The 19,867-nt window shown below is 42.8% G+C and overlaps 1 protein-coding gene and 1 pseudogene across 5 annotated transcripts; one reads left to right on the top strand and one right to left on the bottom strand.

The window, feature by feature from the left end:
• The first annotated feature begins 1,311 nt into the window (after positions 1-1,311).
• On the top strand, positions 1,312-19,862 carry HMGCS1 (3-hydroxy-3-methylglutaryl-CoA synthase 1). 5 transcript variants are annotated; one of them, XM_032780818.2, is made up of 11 exons: positions 6,479-6,549; positions 8,884-9,341; positions 9,859-9,984; positions 11,448-11,612; positions 12,301-12,469; positions 12,607-12,777; positions 14,008-14,114; positions 14,496-14,621; positions 15,148-15,311; positions 15,711-15,817; positions 16,669-19,862. In XM_032780818.2, exons 1-10 carry the CDS (start codon positions 6,533-6,535, stop codon positions 15,801-15,803), a joined length of 1,596 nt encoding a protein of 531 aa, XP_032636709.1. In that variant the 5' UTR covers positions 6,479-6,532; the 3' UTR covers positions 15,804-15,817; positions 16,669-19,862. The 5 variants fall into 5 exon arrangements, with proteins under 5 accessions (XP_032636710.1, XP_032636707.1, XP_032636709.1 ...); XM_032780817.2 differs by having other exon boundaries at positions 16,269-17,494; XM_032780819.2 differs by lacking the exon at positions 6,479-6,549 and adding an exon at positions 1,312-1,365 and having other exon boundaries at positions 15,711-17,494.
• LOC142047070 (U4 spliceosomal RNA) lies at positions 6,026-6,133 on the bottom strand (annotated as a pseudogene).
• Positions 19,863-19,867: the final 5 nt, after the last annotated feature.

Here is a 19,867-nt window from a genome sequence, read left to right as displayed (position 1 = left end):
TGACTCTGTAGTCCATCAGGGAGTTGAGACCCAGGGTCCAGTCCCTCTGTTCCAATCATTCTTTCATTATATATCCAGAGTGCAACAGCTTCAACAGGAGGGACTGAGGGAATGCTACATTAGAATATCCCATAGCTCAGGGGTTAGAGAGCACTTTTAAATAGTGCAGCAGGAGACTGCTAGTTCAAATCCTTTCACACCCTCAGGCAGAGAAGAGCAGAATTAAACTTGGGTCTCCTACATTCCCAGTAAATGCTCTAACTGTTGGGTTAAAAGTTATGGTATGTGCACCACCTCTTCTCCATCCTAGTATTATGGCTGGGTGCTGACCTGATAGATAACCTCTAAGCATGTCAGACTGGGTCTTGCACGGAGTTAGGCTGCCAATACTTGTCTTCCCCCAGTTTGTAAATTACTTTGGGGCTTAGGCAGGGATCTAGGCATTTGGATGCCTAAGGGAAGCAGCAGTAGGCAGGCCCAAAGGCAAGAACGTAAACACTTAGGGAACCTTTACTCTGAAAAACTTAGACTCTGAGTATTTTTAGGCACCTACAGGGTTCAGCAGAAGTTCTGCATATCGAAACGGGGACTTAGGTGCCTATAACATTTAGTGAATTTAGGTGCCTAATGATCCTAATGTTAAACTCACAGAAATTATGCTTGGCACCTGTCTCCTCCCCCACCCACTGCTATTCCTCTTGCCGTTGGGAGTCTCTGGTCCATCCCTTCCCTAAGGAAGCCTGTGCCTCATCCATCTCCATGAGAACCTCCATCCATCCCCCTGCCTGTCACCTCCTGACCCTGTCCACCTTTATGTCTTTCCCCTTTTCCCCCATAGCAGCCTCTCTATGAGCGCTCCCCCAGCTCCCCTCCCCTACCCCCCCCCCCAGGGGCGCGCCTCTCCCCTTAAGGTAACATGAGGCTCTGCTTTTCCTCTGCCTGGGCTGAGACTCACTCCCGTTGCTAGGTAACATCCTCTTCTGTGCGCCAGGGACTCGCGCGGCCACACTACCCTTGCCCGGGAGTCGGCAGCACGCCTCCCATTGGTCAGCTGGGCCCTGCGCGGGGTTCCCACTGGGCGGCCTCTCCCTGAGCCGCGCTCCCATTGGCGAACAGCAATCTGCCCAGGTCGCGTCACGTTCTCACACCATGCGCCAGCACCACACGCCTCCCCGTCCGCTGACTGGTTGGGAGTGATGACAAAAGGGAACCCGGCGATAGGGGGACTCTGATTGGGCGGACGAGCTGCCGCTCACATTGCAAGCGGCTGCTTGGGCTGCGGGGCTGGTTTAAAGGCGCCGCCTCTACTCCAGTGGCTGAGGGAGAGAGAACGAAGCGGCTGTCGGGGACTGGCGCATCACGCAGGTGAGAGCTGGGCAGAGGCGCATCCTTCGCCACCGCAGCCGCTCGCTCGGGGCGAGACTGAGATATCGGGCTCCGCGCGGGGCTGGGACCCGCGAGATCCGCGCCCCCGTCCCGCTCCGTGCGGCGGGGCTGGCGGCTGCCTGGCGTTCAGTGAGACCAGCCCCCCGGCGGGCTGGGCAGGGACTGAGGGGAGCGAGCGGCTCAGAGCTGTGGTGGTGGGCTGGGTGCAGGCGCCTGGGTGCCATCCGTCAGCGCCGTGTCACATCTCCGCTGCCCGGCGTGCGCAAGGCGGGCCAGGGGCGCCCAGCTGCATCGCACAGACAGGGGTGGGCGCTGCCCTGCGTTTGGCTGCGTGGTCTGTGGCTGGATTAAATGGGGACTCTCCGTGTCTGGCATGCCAAGGAGCCGGTCCCCTGGAATCGGGGCATCAGAACCGCGGGCGCTGGCTCATCACGCGGTGCCTGTCCAGCCCAGGTACCCAGGTACTGGGACGTGACAGTAAAAGGCATTCCCCGTAGATTTAGTGTATCCCTCACTAGCGGATCAAGGAAGAGACATACTATGAAAACAAAGGCTATATGCCAACGAGGCGATGGTGGTGGTTTTGTGTATTCTAGTACTATATAAAATGTGCCAGGCTTGTACAGGCGTAGAGGACGGCAGTCACTGCCCTACTATCCGCAATGGCTACCACTGTAAGGTATAGGACAGTCTTTTACTGCATGGTTTTTGTGCGGCCAGAACCTCTGCAGAATGCTTTTCAGCTAATAAAACTCTATAGATTGTCGTACTGTATCTTTGATCCACCTGGGTATGAATGTCATTGATGTCACTGGGAATTTTGCCTGCACAAGTATGGGGCTTTTGGAGGCAGAAAATTGAAGGGATTTTGTATGTCTTAAAGAAGAAAAAGAAATAAATCACAGGAGTCGGAGGCACTGTCCTACTAAAATTCAGTCACACATTAAAACGTAGCTGAATTTTCCCCTGAATGTCTTTTCTACACAAACTCCAGAAATGTATCTGGCTTCAGTGATTCAGGAACTGAACTGACCAGGTAACCAAAAGCAGGAATGAGTGCAAGGCATGACTTTAGTGGATAATGTCACTGACTCTTCCTATCCTATAAGCCTTGCATATGTATTAAATACATTTGCTATTGCTCCACTTCATTGTGGTCAGAACTCCAGGTCCCAAAACCATTTTTTTTTTCTTCTCCTTACTTCAGCCCTCTTTACCATTGATCATATAGTAGGCTTGCTAAGTGTCTCCCTTGCTTTTCTTCTAACTCTGGCGAGTGCCCAGGATCAAACCTAATCACAGAATTGAGCTTATCTGTTACTATGCAAGGGGCTTTTTAATAACTGAAATCCTGTATTTGCTACATTAGCAATGTAAAACCTGATATGGGAAGAGAGAATATTTCTCTTGAGAAATTGTACATGCACCACACTTCTTTTTATAAATGCATATTGCTGCCTAAAACCTTAGCTGTAACCAGAAGAGCGCTGTACCTCATAAACACTTCATGGTTTAACAGCAGCCGCCTTAAAATCTTTGAATATCTGCAGATAACCTTTCTGATATGTTTTGGTAGAAATATCAACTTGTGGTCTGGTCAGTGCGTAGTACATGCCGTATTCAATGCACATTGATTAAATGTATTTTGAAATAGGTGGAGAAAGGACCTACATTAAGTTAAAGATCATATTAATTGATTATCAAATTCATCATAGCAGTATTTGGAAATGAAAATAATTTTTTATTGAGTGTTTTATTTATGAAACATTTCAGGAATAAAAGGAAAAAAGTGAATGACCAATTGTGTTGCCTGCAAGAACCAAAGATATGAATTCTTATTCTGTTTTGTAGCTTTCAGCCGATTCTTATAAAAATAATTTGAAAAGTCTAGAGAATGATCTCAAGCAAACTAGCAGAGCTTGCTCTAATTTAAAAAACACAGTGTGCCACCATATGATATGTCTCCCATTATGGAAAAACTGAGCTAGTAGCATTTTGCAACCAAGGCAAGGACTGTTGTAGTTGGCACATTATGCCTCAGAGAGATTCTTTAAAAAAGGCCTTCCAGTAGCGTGAGGGAACATAACTAATCATCATCAATGCCACAAATTCCTTTTGATACTGATGGCATTAATCTTTCTAAGAACTCGTTTGGCTGCCTGTTTTAGATTTGTTCTAAGGGTTATTACATGCATCAGTTTTGGAATCAGTTATGTCATCTTGTCTTCCAGGCCTATTAAATACAAAAGTTAGACTTAATTTAATATTGCTGTCATTTTGAATAAAGCTGGTTTGAAAGATGCTGAACATTCACTTATGAAGGCTGAAGTCTTTTTACCATAGAATAGGAACATTACAAGCAGCACTATAATCTTCCAAACCCTACCCATACTTTCCTGTTAATGGGCCTCATTCCATTCCTGAAGGAAATGCTTGTAGTAGGAGTTAGAGCAGGGATGGGCAAACTACAGCCCTCCAGACATTTTAATCTGGCCTTCAAGCTCTCACTGGGGAGCAAAGTCTGGGGCTTGCCCCACTCTGGCACTTCAGCTGAGGAGTGGGATAGGGGGCTTGCCCCACTCCATGTAGCCCCCAGAAGCAGTGGCATGTCCCCCCTCTGGCTCCTACATGTAGGGGCAACCAGGGGGCTCCGCACATTGCCGCCACCGCTGCAGTTCCCATTGGCCGGGAACTGTGACCAGTGGAAGCTGTGGGGCAGCGCCTGTGGACAGGGCAGCATGCAGAGCTGCCTGGGCATGCTTCTGCAGTCTTACTCTAAACTAAAACCCTAATACTGCAAACACATACTTCCAGCAGAACTATTGACTTAAAGGGGACTATTCAAATTAAGTAGTTTAAATGAAGAACCTGTATAAATGGCTGCAGGATCATGGCCGAAGGCCATATCTACACTACAAAATTGTGTTGACCTACAGCCACAATTCATTAAATTGCTTTTATGTGTGTACACTTAGCTCTTTGTGTCCACAGCGCATGCCCTCACCAGGAGTGCTTGTATCCGTTGTATTGTCAATGCGGGGCATTGTAGGATGGCTCCTGGAGGCTAGTAACAGTTGACATAAGCAATGTAGTGTCTACACTACATTGCATAGACCTAATTACCTTGATTGTGATTCTGGGATGCTCAGAGGTAGTGTTTCTAAAGCAGTTTATAGAGATGCACTTCTCTGGGCAGGAGCCAAATTTAAGTGAAGATACTTCCACAGCTAGGTTAATGTGAAGCAGCTTATGTCAATCTAACCATCTAATGTAAATCAGGCCTAAATGGGGCACTATAGATTTAAATTAACAAATTGAATTCTATCCATGCAACTTTCTCATAAAGACTAGTCTGTGCCTTCTCTTTATCACACAGTACAGGTAGGTGTTACTACATAAATTCACTTCAGCTAAACAAAAAAGTCTTGTTGTAACCTGTTATATCTCAGCCTTTCCCTCTCTGGTTATTCCTACTTGCCCTCTGTGTCTAATGGAGAGTGCCAGCACCTCACAGCAGGAACCACACCTTTTTATTTAGATGGTCAGGGACCTAACCCAGTGTTTCTCAACATCTCAATGCCCTTTATAGTGTTTAGAAAAGCAGCAAGCCAGTCCCTGGTATCAAAAAGCTTGAGCAACATAGACTTAGCCAACCTCTAACTTCTACTGTGCCTAATTACCTTGTCACATCCTAGCCTGTTCAGGTCAGGCTACTATTTCCTTTGTGGAAGGAAGGCAGGGGAGGGGGAAAAGATGCTGATCCTTGCTCCTACTACACACAGTGGTGACTCATCTACACCCCCTGTGTCTGTAGGATCCAGGTGTAGCCTGCACTTCACAGCATAGCACTACATCCTGGACATACATAAAAATGGCCATGCTGGGACCAGTGCCAGGTGCTCCAGGGGGGGTGCACAGAACAGGTAATTGTCAAGTGAGCCATCCCATGTCATCCATTCCCACCTTGTGGCAAACAGAGGCTAAGGACACCATCTCTGCCCATCCTGGCTAATAGGCTGGACCTATCCTCCATGAACTTACCTAGTGGTGTGTTGTGTGTGTGTGTGTTTTTTGACCTGTTGTAGTCTTGGCCTTCCCAACAGACTCTGGTAAGCAGTTCCAGAAGTTGACTGTGTGTTGTGTGGAAAAAATACTTCCTCTTGCTTTAAACCTGCTGCCTATTAATTTCATTTGGTGGCCCCTAGTTTTTGTTATGAGTAAAACAACACTTCCTTACTTTCTCCACACCAGTCATGGTTTTGTAGACCTCTATCATATCCCATCATCTCTTTTTTCCAAGCTGAAAAGTCCCCATTTTATTACTCTCTCCTCAGATGGCAGCTATTCTGTACCCCTAATCACTTTCATTGCCCTTTTCTGAACCTTTTCCACTTCCAATATATTTTTTTTGAAATGGGGCAATCACATTTGCACACAGTAAGCAACATTTGGGCGTTCCACTGGTGCTGTTGTCTGTTGTTCCTGTGGATGACTCTTTTTTTTTTATTGGAAACTGCATAGCCTCTATTTCCATCAAAATAAAAAAGCTTCCTCTACTGTGGGTCCTACTGCTAGGGAAACCTTCAGCCTCTGCTAGCTGGGGATCCCCTCCTACTTCACAACACAGCTCAGGTGTGGTGACCCACAGGCTGCAATTGAAATACCAGATGTGGGAGGGTAATGTTTTCAACTAGCAATAATCACACCTCAGATTAACTTCATTGGTTATGATACTGCAACTGAAGCAGCCACCTCAGGTGTTTCCTGCCTAGCCCTGGGGCGGCGGCTATTATTGTGTCTCTCCGTTCCCGGGACCCCGCATAAAGGGAAGGCTGCTGGGCAGGACCGGGGCTTCTCTGCTCACCCACGCGGCCCTGCGCTTGCCCGCTCACAGGGCAGCACTTCGCGGCCCTTCGCCCCCAAGGAGCAGGCGCTGTGCTCGCTGCCGCGCGCGGGCTGGACTGGGCAGGGCAGACTCTGCACTGCAGCACTAAGCGGCGCTACGTCACAGCACTACCAGGGGTGGAGTAGCCTGCTGGGGGCTGCCGCGTGGTTGCTGCCAGAGCGCGCGTGCGCATTTGAGTGACAGCCGAGTGCGCGCTTGCGCACTCGGGTCTGCCCGTCCGGCCCGTTGCGCGGGACGGCGATGGGATTCCGTAACGTGTAAGCTAGGGGGCCGCTGCGGAGGGGCGCGGTAGGCGACGGGAGCCCCCGGGGGTGGCTGAGGAGCCGCTGCCTATCCTAGGCGGGGGCTGCTCCCGGGCCCTGCTGGGGGGCATCTGAGCCCGCGGGCCCCCTCCGGCTGCTCTGGGCCTCGCGCTCGCCGCTGCTGTCATGTGCCGGGATCTGCCCCGTGCTGCGCATGGCTCCGGGGAAGGGGTGGGGGGTGCGGAGTGGGAGGTGGTGGGGAGGCTGGGTGCTGTGCAGCTGTTGTTCTTTTCTGCCCGTTGCACATGGCAGTGTCTGTGGGGACGGGCGGGCAGAGGAGGGGTGGGGTGTTGCCTCCATTTTGGGGCATCCAGTAACCCTGAGTCTGAAGGACCCTGAGGCTGGATACTGACTAGAGTGTCTGAGTGCCATGTTGCCTAGTGGACAGAGCGCTGTGCTTGGACTCAGGAACTCGGGGTGCTGGATGACCTTGAGCAAGAAAGTCCAGCACTCTGCCTCAGTTTCTCTGTAAATGGGGTTAATAACACTGATTCCTCTTGTAAAGTGCTCTGAGAACAGTGATGAAAAGTGCTATAAAAGAGCTAGGTATGAGTTATTTATTAATAGTGGGGCTCGCAAGACCTTTCACCCTTCACCTCTGGGGAAGAGCTGAAAAAGGAAACAAGGGAAATTAGCTGTGGCTACCAGCTAATTAAACATGCACAGACCTCTTAGGACACCAAAAATCCAATCCTGTTCTTTAAAAGGTAAATTTTATTAAAAACCAAAAGAAAGAAAATATATCTGGAACTTAAGCTTCTGCTAAATTTTAAAAGAGCAATTCCAAAAATTAAGCACCCAAAATACCTTTCTTCAGGGTTCAGCTTAAATGTTACAAGCAAACAAAAGCATTTGGGGTTAGCACAGAGGAGTCCACAAACCAGTAAGAAATAACTCTAATCACATCTAGCTAAACATTCTGATCTACTTAAACATTGAAGTTCAGATAAGTAGTTCTAGGCACAATCTGATGACTTATTATCATACCTGGCTTAATTGCTTATAGTGTGGTTGCCCTGTCCCTTCAGCCCAGAGAGACACAAAGGGAAAGTTTCTTTCCCAATTTTAAAAAGTTCTACCTTCCCATTGGCTCTTTTGGTCAGATGCCCACTTTTTTTTTCTTTATCTGGGGGACTTTTTAACCCTTTACAGGGGTAAAGCATGTAAAGAATAGCTGCCAAGAGGGATTTTACAGCTAATTGGCTGGCTGGGTATCCATTAAAGGGAGTTATCCCCCCACTTTATTTATTACAGGCAGTGTATAGGCAGGTGACTGGGATCCAAAGGCCTTCATGGAATTGGCTGCTTTGGTCGTCTTCCTGATACGGAGTCCCATGTTTATTTCTTCAGACACTGAGAGCTGATGGGTCCCTCCCCACAATGCACATCTTGATCCAAGTACCTGTAAGGGGTTATGACAGGTCTCCAGGAGGGATGTGCAATTCAAAAGATCAAGATCTCAAACATTGGTACCTATTGTCACTGCAGTGACAATTTCATGTTATTAATTTATCAGGGAAGCACTTTCAACAATAAAGGTGGCATCAGTACTGCAAAGATCCCAATTTGCATTGTTCAAGAAGTGACTTAACTGAAAGGGTTTCTGCTCCTGAGTAGACAAATTGGAATACCAGCATAATTACATTCTGTGTCATGTTTACTTAGCCTAGATTTCAATTAAAAAAAATTCTACATGTAGTAGTTGCCCTATAGGTAGACCTCTGAGCCTAGATCTCTATGGCAGACCTCTACTTGTAGCCACCTTCTGTTGGTAGACTTATCCTCACATGAATCATCCAGGTGACTTCAGTGGGCTTATTAATACGCATAAGTGTTTGCATCCTCAGGGACTAAATTTGTATTTTTAATAATTACAAAAATTCTTAGTGATGTCAGACCAGAAATTCAGCTGACAATTATGAAATCAAACAAGTACAAAGCATCCACTAATAAAATGGGGAGAAAATAAATAACTAGCAATACATAAATAGAAACTTAAATTTTTTTTCCTTAATTTTAAATTTAATTACATTGTTTAAAAAAAAAAAGGATAATATCTTTCGAGGAGTTAAATATTTGTAAAGTGCACCTCTAAGGAAGATGAGTACTCCCATATTGGAATGAGAGGGTAGGACATGTCATAGCAAACAGCATTAGAGAGAATATGTAGGAAATAGTTTTTCAAGGAGTTTTAGGAAATTAGAAGTCTACTGCACAATTACTTATTAAAGTGAATGTGTCTAAATAAATAAGCTTTGGTGGTGTTTTGTTTTTTTCTCCTCCTTCAAGCTCTACAACAATGCCTGGGTCTCTTCCTGTGAATGCTGAAGCCTGTTGGCCAAAAGATGTGGGAATTGTTGCCCTGGAGATTTATTTTCCTTCTCAGTATGTTGACCAGACAGAATTGGAAGCATTTGATGGTGTGGATGCTGGGAAGTACACCATTGGCTTGGGTCAATCGAAGATGGGATTCTGCTCAGATAGAGAAGATATCAACTCGCTCTGCTTGACTGTGGTACAGAGGCTTATGGAGAGGAACAGTCTCTCCTATGATTGCATTGGGAGATTAGAAGTTGGAACAGAGACAATCATTGACAAGTCAAAATCTGTGAAGACTGTCCTGATGCAGCTCTTTGAAGATTCTGGTAATACAGATGTCGAAGGGATTGACACAACAAATGCATGCTATGGAGGCACTGCTGCTGTCTTTAATGCTGTTAACTGGGTTGAGTCCAGTTCTTGGGATGGTAAGTTTGGTGTCTTTGTTCGAAAGCTACATCTTAAGTCTTTGTCCAGTAGTCTTCCTAGTAACCACCTTAAATACACAGCACATAACTTTAGGCTTGGATAGCAAGCCTTTTAAAAATACTTCATAAGATTTCCTTTCTGTAGTTAAAAAATGCTAAGTAAAACAAACACTGGACTTGAGAGAGGTTTCCTGGGAAATACGCTAGACAGAAAATGTTTATTTCCAAGATGACTTACATATCTAGGTTACACCTTGTGTAAATGTGAAATTAGATGTATTGTATATGCTTTACAAAGTGATTCTGAGACACCTATTTATCATTGATCTTTTCTTGGAAATCTGGAATGCTCCAAGGAATGAAAATAAAAGGCAGAAATAAATTTGGAGAAGTGTCAGCTATTAGAGCGCGCACAATCCTGCAACCATCTCTTCCTGTAAACTGAAAAACTAAGCATTGCAAGCTAAAAATGAAGTTTCCCATAGTTCTTTCCATAGTTATTTCTTATCTTTTCCAGGTCGTTATGCTCTTGTTGTTGCTGGAGACATAGCTGTGTATGCCACTGGAAATGCCAGGCCAACCGGTGGAGCTGGTGCTGTTGCTATGTTAATTGGTCCAAATGCTCCTTTAATTTTTGAGCGAGGTTAGTGTCATGTGGAAAGATTTTAAAACTGATATCATATATGAGACCTGTAGAACACCCTCAACTCCAGGATGTCCTGTACTGTAGTTACTGTCATTCCAGGCCTCCAGGGAGTCAGATTAACTTTTCTGGTGTTAGAACTTGCACCTTCTATCTCGATGTAGACTGGACTTTTTGCTGCTCCTGGCGGGATTCACCTGCAAGTGGAGTAGAAGGTACTGACTGCCTTCCTTCAGAGTTTCACCAAGGGAAATACAAGGGCTGCACTGTCTAGTCTAGTGCCTGTCAGCACAGTTTTCTCACCGGGGAGGCTGTCAAATGATGAAAATCAACTTGTTACAGGCAGGATAGGCTAGATTCATGAAGGATCTTAAGCATAGTGTCACTACGCTTCAACACCCCAACTTCTAGGAGCCTAGAAAATTACTGGGATTAACAAAACCTGGGTTAGGCACCTCTGGAGAAATGGTCTGAAGTAAATAGGATGAAATTCAATAAGGACAAATGCAAAGTATTCCACTTGGGAAGGAATAATCAGTTGCACACATACAAAATGGGAAATGACTGTCTAGGAAGGAGTACTGCGGAAAGGGATCTGGCAGTCATAATGGACCACAAGTTAAGTATGAGTCAGCAACAGTGTAACACTGTTGCAAAAAAAGAAAACATCATTCTGGGATGTATTAGCATGAATGTTGTAAGCAAGTGCTACTCGGTGCTGATTAGGCTTCAACTGAAATAGTATGTCCAGTTCTCTCACCTGAGAGGGGCCAGATCCACGTTCAAATCCCTTATCTCCACCAGGAGGGGAGAAGGGACTTTGAACTGAGGTCTCTCACAACCCCAGTGAGTACCCTAACCATTGGGCCAAAAGTAATGGGGGAGTCATCCCCTATCCCCAATGCCTGATTGGTGTATGCCTGCTTATATGGGCCTGATGTGGTAGGTGAGGTCTGAGGACACCTGCTGAGTTGGACCCCACAGGGGAGTTAGGTCGAGAAATGCCTCTTTTCCAGCAGTTCATGAATCACACTGGGGCTTAGGTGTCAAAAGATCCAGAGTGGGGCTGCAGTTCACATGCTCAAACAGAAACATAGGCATGTAGGGAACTTCTGCTGCACAAATTCAGGTGCTACTTGAGTTTAGACATCTAGAAGGTTTGGCAACAGCTGAAGTGAAAGTTTTTTGTGGATCACACTGGGGCCTGATTCTGGGACTAAGGCATCTAAATCCTTTTGTGAATCTAGCCTGGTGTTTTGCCAGCACTTCCACTCTCACCTGGGTAGTGAGTGATCTGGAGCTGTATGTCAAACCACCATGGATGAGAGAGTGCACTACTAAGCTGTCTGGCCAGCACCAAATTTTATCTGCATGCCACTAACCTGGGGTGACATGTATTCAGGTTGACTTATAAAGTGATTCTCTTAAGCCCTTTTTTTTTTTTTTTTTTTTTTTTTAAATAGGACTGCGTGGGACCCACATGCAGCATGCATATGATTTTTATAAGCCAGATATGGAGTCTGAATATCCTGTAGTTGATGGTAAACTATCTATTCAGTGCTACCTCAGTGCATTAGATCGCTGCTATTTTGTCTACCGCAACAAAATCCGTGCTCAGTGGCAAAAAGGTATGTATTACTGTAAAATGTTTACAGGCATCGGTGGCAATCTACAATTCTATTTGCCATAGCACATAATGAGAATGCAATATATGTACAACTGCATATATCTGTATATCCAGCCTAAGGAAATTTTAAATAAATATTAAATAAACCTCAGGGAAGCAACATTGTGACCAGGACTTCGGCTAGTTTCTACCTCCAATGTAACTTGCCTAGCAGGATGTAAGTGTGTATTGCTTTTTTTAATGATCCCTTAATCCTGTGACACTGACATTTCTATTCAATTGTTCAACAACTATACAGAATAAATATAAGCATTTTGTTTCATATTTATTGAGCATCACTGTTTTGGAGATAAATAACTACCTCCTGCCTCTGCTAAATCTTACCAATGTGCCAAAATACCATTCTTTTTTTATGTAGCACCACAACCATACATCAATTTACAATACAGGCACAACTTGCCAGTTGTTATCAGAAGAACTTCTTTTATTTTATTTATTCTTATATTTTGAAATGCAAATAACTGCAGTGCTTCTAGTGACTTGCCAGCAAAGGCTAGGTTTTACAGTAACTTCCTGGATGCTACCATACTACAGCTTGTCTTTAAAAAAAAAAAAAAAAAAAAAGTGGCTAAGTGAGCAATTGTACACATATTGTTACAACTTACTGTGCCTCTTTTTGCCTTTTCCAGAAGGAAGTGACAGAGACTTTACTTTGAATGACTTTGGCTTCATGATCTTCCATTCTCCATACTGTAAACTTGTACAGAAATCTGTGGCTCGACTGTTGTTGAATGACTTTCTTAGTGACCAGAACTCTAAAACAGAAAATGGTATCTATAGTGGTTTGGAAGCTTTCAGGTGAGAACTGCTACTATCACTTAATTAGTCCAAGGAAAGAAGGGAATCTAAAATGTGGTACATATCCTGTATGTTTCTCCCTTTCAGCTGTTTCAGTGAGTAGCAGCCGTTTCTAAACCTCATTATTTTTTAAATAGGGATGTAAAACTGGAGGATACCTATTTTGACAGAGATGTGGAGAAGGCCTTTCTGAAAGCTAGTGCTGAACTCTTTAATCAGAAAACCAAAGCTTCTTTACTTCTATCCAATCAAAATGGAAACATGTACACCCCTTCAGTCTATGGCTGCCTTGCTTCTCTTCTAGCACAGTAAGTATAAAGCCAGAAAAGTTAAAGTTGTGACTTGACCTGTTAACTCTTGGGAATAAGTTATGTTTCTAGAGCATTTCAACAGCTTTACTGTAACCAAAACAAACTATCCCCAAAAAATCTTTTCCCTTGGATGAAGTTCAGGCAACAATCTTTTTTTTTTGTTTTGTGTGTTTTTTTTTTTTTTGTTTTTTTTTTTGTTTTTTTTTTTAAACCCAAACATAAGTATAGCAAAGTGCTCTAGATACATTAGTCTTGCAAGTGAAGTGGGTCCACCCTGGTTCCAAGCCCCCACCAGCTAGCTCCAATGGGCTGCTCTTCCTGCAAGCAGTAGACAAAGCAGGTGGCTGCCAAATGAAGTTAGAAGGGAGCATTACACAACTTTAAATGAGCATGTTCCCTAATTGATCAGCAACATAACAACGAAACAAAACAACATTAACCGAGATGACTTTAAGTGAGGAGTTACTGTACTTCATCCGTCCATCTTTCGTGAGTTGCATCCAGAAATAGCTGCTTCCCTACTATCCAAACTAATTAGCCACTGACTAAACTTCTCATTTACTAGTGCACCCCTCTCCCATGCTCCCAAAAAGTTAAGAGGAGAGTAATTAAGACATCTTCTCTTTGCCACCAAAACAAGCATACCCAAGAGCAACTTCCTTTGTTTCTTTGCAGACAGTTCCAGCTAGCATCAGCTGTGGTGCAGCCACTGAGCCTGTGACAATACCAAAGGGAACTCTAGCAAGCCCACTCTTTAGCATCAGCTTTCACTCGGCCTGGGCTTTTTAGTTTTCTTAGAGGTGGTGATACGCTTTAGGCATGGAAAAAGCAAATAACTTGAGGATTGTAATGTTTCATTTAAATGAGTTTGATGGTAGCTGCACCGCAGAGTCCTAAATCTTGTTTCAAAGATCATTATATAGTGCTGTAGATGTATGTGGCACTTCGCAATTAGAAGGTGAGAAGACCCCTTCCCTGAGACGCATAGAGTCTAATACAGGCAATGCAATGTGTAAATGTCTCACCATGAGAAGTGAGAATCACTCTTTGTGTCACTTGTTTTATGTATAGGAACTGTGACTTGTAGTCCGAGATGTGAGCTGCTATTCAATAATCTCTGGTCTTAGCAGGCCTCTTCCTGAAAGCTAAATATCACACTTGGTTATTTAAAATTTGGCATTTAAGCGTAGTTCTCTTAATTCTTCTTAACTGTTGTTTGATGTACAGGTACTCCCCACTGCAGCTAGCAGGACAAAGAATTGGTGTGTTCTCCTATGGCTCTGGTTTTGCTGCTACACTCTACTCCATTAGAGTTACGCAGGATGCCACACCTGGTAAGTTAATTTGACTATAGCATTTCTCATTTAGACAGCTCACCTGAAAAGTTAGCTACACTAAAACACTGGTATAAGCAGAAGTGCAACAGACTGGCTAACAGTGATAGATATATTTCTGTACAATTGGGAAAAGACTAAATTTTGAGATGCTGTCTCACCATGTTTTAACTCTCAAAAGGCTAGCTTTATAACTTTTTTTGTCATTTATAATGACTAAAGCTATAATAATGTTATCTTGTGTCCAAGAGATCATGGAAATTGCATATTAAAATACAACTATAGTCTTCCAGTTTGTACAGAAGTCCTTTTGAAATACTAGTGCACTGACATTTACTTATGATGTTAGCACTGACTTAGTGGAGGTCTTGTGTGTTCCAGGTTCTTCTCTGGATAAAATAACTGCTAACCTATCTGATCTGAAAACAAGACTTGACTCAAGGAAGTGTATTGCACCAGATGTCTTCGCTGAAAACATGAAGATTAGACAGGAAACGCATCACTTGGGTAAAAGCATTTTCCATATAAAGTAAATTACAATATGGTTAACAAAGTAAATTCCTGATATTGTTATCAAATCCACAAATTCAGTTAAGGATCGAAGTCCGGGGCATTCATACCTTCCTAGTTTTACATTAATTTCAATCAAGCACTGCAGCAGTTCATGGCACAATTTGAGCTAAAGTGAAGGCCATACTTTTGGTATTGGTACACATGCTCTTCTGCTATTGCAGTTTTGGAAAGGGGCAGTGAATATTACAATAAACATTAACCATCGAGTTTCAGGGGGATAGCGGTGTTAGTCTGTTTCAGAAAAACAATGAAGAGTCCTTTTGGGATCTTAAAGACTAACAAATTTATTAGCATAAGCTTTCATGGGCTATGACCCACTTCTTCATATGTATGGAGAGAAAATTACAGTAGGCAGGCATAAATATATAGCACAAGAAAAGATGCCTTACCATCTTTAAAGTGACTCCTCATTATTAACCATCAACTATCAGTTAACAGTATTTTACTGGTTTCCTCACAGCCAACTACATTCCACAGTGTTCAGTGGATGATCTCTTTGAGGGAACGTGGTACCTAGTGCGAGTGGATGAAAAACACAGAAGAACTTATGCTCGACGTCCAGTGCTGGGTGATGGGCTTTTGGAAGCAGGAGCTGAGGTTGTTCATCCAAGCATAGTTCATGAGGTGAAAATTCTGTATTTTTGTTAATAATTGATGTAAATAGCAAAACTATTTCTATATGGTGGCACTGTGCAAATCCCCTGTAAAAGGAGGACAAGGGGCTGCTAACTTATTTCCATCTAATTTGTTAAAATAGATAAAATAGGAGCCAAAAAATCAAAGATAGACATTTTAAAAAAATCCCACATGCAGAATGTAAGTTTTGGTGCAAGAGAGGTTGAGTCAGTTTGTATATAAACCAAGACTGCAGAAACATCCAATCAAACGTGAATACCTAAAACCAAACTTTCTAACTAGTGTAGCATGAATTTTGTCTGGGAGTCTAGGAAGAAGCAATGAAATCTAAGCAGGAACTGGAAACTTCTGTTTTTTAAAACTTTTTTTTTTTTCTTTCCTCCTCAGCTTATCCCGAGCCCTGCTAAGAAAGTGCCAAGAATCCCTGCAACCACAGAATCTGAAGCTGTTGCTGTCTCTGTTTCTAATGGAGAGCATTAATATACCTCTGTGAGGTGTGAAATGGGCATGTGGTGGGAAAGGAAAAGGGATTAAATATTATCTAAATTTCACTGTACAGAAATATTTTAATTGGAGCATGGAAAACTGTTTAAACTCCTTGACAGGCTTTGTTTAATGTGGTTTCATAACACTAAAGCATGAATGTATTGGAAAAGAAAAAGGCAAAGGTTCTGAGGGCTTTCATAACTCTGGATGTTGGTGTGGTTTTATAAAAATTCAGGAATGGGTGTACCAAGATCTTGTAATTGGTAAGTGGACACAGAAAAACTGGAATTTTGCTTGACTTCCCAATTTAAGTGAAACCTTCTGAAATAGGTTTAAATGTGCATGCACAAACTCACCCTGGGAATAAAATTTTCTAAATGGAGGGGGGGGGAAATGAATGGGTTCCCTCCTCTCTCCAAAAACTGACCAAAAGCCATTCTCTCTCTCTCTCTTTTTCAGAAGTCACTTTGGTTTTTAATGTTGGGGTCCTCACTGCATTGACAATAAGCAGTCAGTTTTCTAAATACAATATACCCATTTCTTCCCCGGCTAAAAAAATTAAGATAGGAATAGGTATTAAGTGGATCAAAAATCTGTGACCACCGTATAGATTTGGTCTCCATCTAACTTCCAGTGCCCGTATCACATCACTTTTAGCCACATCCTTAAAGCCCACCACTGCAACATGAGCAGAGGCCACGGACTGAATGAAGTTGGAGTCTTTTGTTGTCCCTCCACTGAGCAGTTCTTGGGAGGGCAGTGGGAAGAAAGCTGCATCTGTCAAAGGGTTTAATTCCTTAATTATTTCAATCTGGCACCTTTTTAAAAGCATTTAGGTTTAATACTCTTTTTTTGTCAGAATGATCAGAGTGCAGACTTCTAGTCCTCAATTTCCAAATACTATGGGGAGTTCATTCAAACTGACAAACCACAGAGGGAAAAGATGTGACAGCTCCTCCTTGACTCCTGGCTCTTCTACTGTATTTTTCTTAATGACAGTTTTTAACTCTGAACTCATGATTGATTTCATATTTCACACTCCCCTTGTATTTCTGTAACAAGACTGTTGCAAAAAAACACACAAACCTTTTTCCATGTTTCTAGTCTGAAAGCTGTTCATCATGCAAGGAGCAAATGCCCAAAACTAGTGGGGAGACCATTCTGAGCTGTCAAGAGCCTTGCTAGTTTGTAAAATATATTTAAATTGTTCTAATGTACAGGACTCAATCTCTTGTTTAGTTTTATTTCATTGTCTACTTCAAAACTTAATTGTCTAATATAAACTTGCAGAAATGACATGTTGTGAAATGCAGGTTCTTGTGTAAAGTCGTGTTTGTATAATACACCGTACGTCACTCATGAGGATTTGATAACTTTTTTTGTTGGACTTGTACAGTCAACTTTCTAAAATTTCATTTAATATGAACTGATGTGGACTAATGGTCTAAGTGCTTTTACGGAAAGTGATGGAGAAATGATGCATGAAGATACTTTTCCAAGTGTTTGGGTTTTTAGTTTCATAAGAGCAACTCTTATTTGCTGCCAGAAGACAAATTTATCACAGAATAAAGTCTATTGCTGGCAATGGACAGGCAAAGAACTACTGGGACAAAAAAATTAACTTGCCATCCTCACTAACACTGAAGCAGCTGCTTTTGTAAATAAAGTTTTAGAGATACTCAAAACGGTGTTTGGTGCAATGCTGAACTGATGTGGAATACATGTCTTAAATGGATTAGGAAGAATCTAATGACCCAGCAAACACTGGAGAGTGCACAGGTTACTGATCAGGGAACCCAACCTATGCAGGTTTTCTAGTATAAATGCTTCACTTTTCCGTTTTATAGTGGAATAATAAGAGGAAAATGAATCAGACTGTCTAGTTGACATGCTAACCATTTAGAATCATGTTTTAGGACTGTATCTTTGACTGTTCTGTACTGCTTGTTCTTTAAACCCAAACCACTTCTAACACAGCTGTAGTCTGCAACAATTTTTCTCCCATCCCCTTTCCTTCAGTGTTTTGAAAAAGACTTAATTTTTCTTGACTGCCCACTTGCTCTGCACTCATCTATGACTATGATGACTGCAGTTTCCTATTACTTTTTTAAAAAATCCACGCTCCTCTTTACTACATAAAAGCAAATGAACTACCCCTCTTCATTTTTAATGTAGAAAAAGAGCTATTTAAAAACCCACCATGCCAGTGTAAATATGGAAAAGCTGCATCTGAACTTAAGGTCTGGTTGTCCGTTTGTATTACTAATGGCAGCTGTGCAACTTCAGTTTTTACTTAGCCTAACAGGGGCTTACCTCTAGCTGTCAAAGTAGCTATTTTAACTGTGCCAGCTCCTAGTGGTATAACTATTGGGAAACCTTTCTTACAGTTTGCATTTAAGTTGAGGTAGGGGAGCAGAGCCTAAAACTTCTGATTTAAGCAGAAGTTGGGGTATCTTTGTCACCTGTCTTACACACAAGGATTGCATAGGGCAACTGTCTCTTAAAAGCGTACATAGTAATGTGAATAAGGCAAGGAGACCACTACTACAGGAGACTAGGCTGTCAGAAAACTCCCGAAACAACCCTATCCCACTCTTGCGCATGGGTTGTAGTATTTGGTGGCTGATTTTGATACCAGTGACCATTAGAAGTAAAACAAAAACAAAACCTTTTGGCTTTTGGTGCTAATCTTTACTGCTGAAGTAACATGAGCCAGAAGCACTGCATTATGGTATGTTTCCTTAATACCCTATGCAAAAACATGAGTGTTGAATCTATAAAGCCAGATAAACTTGGAGTCTGGTCCTGTTAGCAATAGCCCATGGCCTTCATTTGGAGCAGGGCTAGATATGCCATAGTTCTGCATTCTTGATGCCTCATCTCCTTACTTGTAGCCTTATTAAAGTTTGTCATGCCATAGCAGAAGTCAGAGATTCTATGACTTTCTCCAACCTTCATAACATTGGGGCCCTGCAGCAGCCCAGCCACTGCTGCCAGCGGCAGGACTCTCTCCCTCAGCAGTCCAGTTGCAGGAGGGGACCCCCTCAGCTCCCAGCCACCCGCCCAAGTTCTCAGCCACTGGGCAAGGGCAAAGGGCCAAAGCTCCGTGCCACTGCATGCAGCAGGGCAGGGTGGTGGACCCTCCTGCCTCTCCCTTTTGTCAGGACTGTTTTTAGTAAAAGTCAAGGACAGGTCACAGCTTCCTTGAATTTTTGTTCATTGCCCATGACTTTTACTAAAAATATTCATGACAAAATAATAGCCTTACTTATTAATTTACTCAATGATCAGACCATACAAGTTCCAGTAGATGGCAGCATAGCTGAGTGGACCCAGGAGTCGCAGCATTTCTCACAGTGGTACTAAAATAAAGGTGACAAATTGTTTGATTTGAGTTAGTGGAGCATCATGTTAGGGTTTGATTTTAAATACAGGATAACCTGTGATACATTACAGCAATTTTCAGGATTTTTCAAAAGCTGATCCTGGACTAATGATGAGAGAGGAAAAAACGGTTAGAGCTTCTTTGTCAAGGTGTAATAGCTAAAAATGAAGCTCTAACATTTAATACCTAACAAACAGTCTTGTCTTAAGTAATACTTATAGAGTCCTTGTAAATAAATATTCACAGCTGTTCAGGAATCAGTCTCTTTAAATAACCAGATTTTGTCCATTGCAAATTGGCAGTCATTTAGATTACTGCACTGTTGTGACTTAACAGCAGGCTAATAACGTAATATTTCTGCAAGTGGCCACATATTATAAATAGTTGTCCTAAAAGATCAGCCCAAGTATATTGAGTAATTCTACTCAATTATTAAAAGACAACATCTATTAAACAAGTTGTATTTGTTAATCAATTAGTATATCTTCCATTTTACATGTGAGGTCTGTGGGCCGAAGTGCAAACACAAACAAGTCTGTTTGAGCAAATCAGTCCTCTGGATGAACTAATACATTTTGAGATTTAAGGCAGTTTTGGTTTATTTAAAAATTACAAAAATGTAACATCAAAGCTTACTGTGAAATGAATAAAACCCCTTGTTAAAGTTACTGAA

The sequence above is a fragment of the Chelonoidis abingdonii genome, chromosome 6, assembly GCF_003597395.2.
Source record: "Chelonoidis abingdonii isolate Lonesome George chromosome 6, CheloAbing_2.0, whole genome shotgun sequence".
NCBI lineage: Eukaryota > Metazoa > Chordata > Testudines > Testudinidae > Chelonoidis > Chelonoidis abingdonii.
This window is presented reverse-complemented; position numbering and strand designations above follow the sequence as displayed.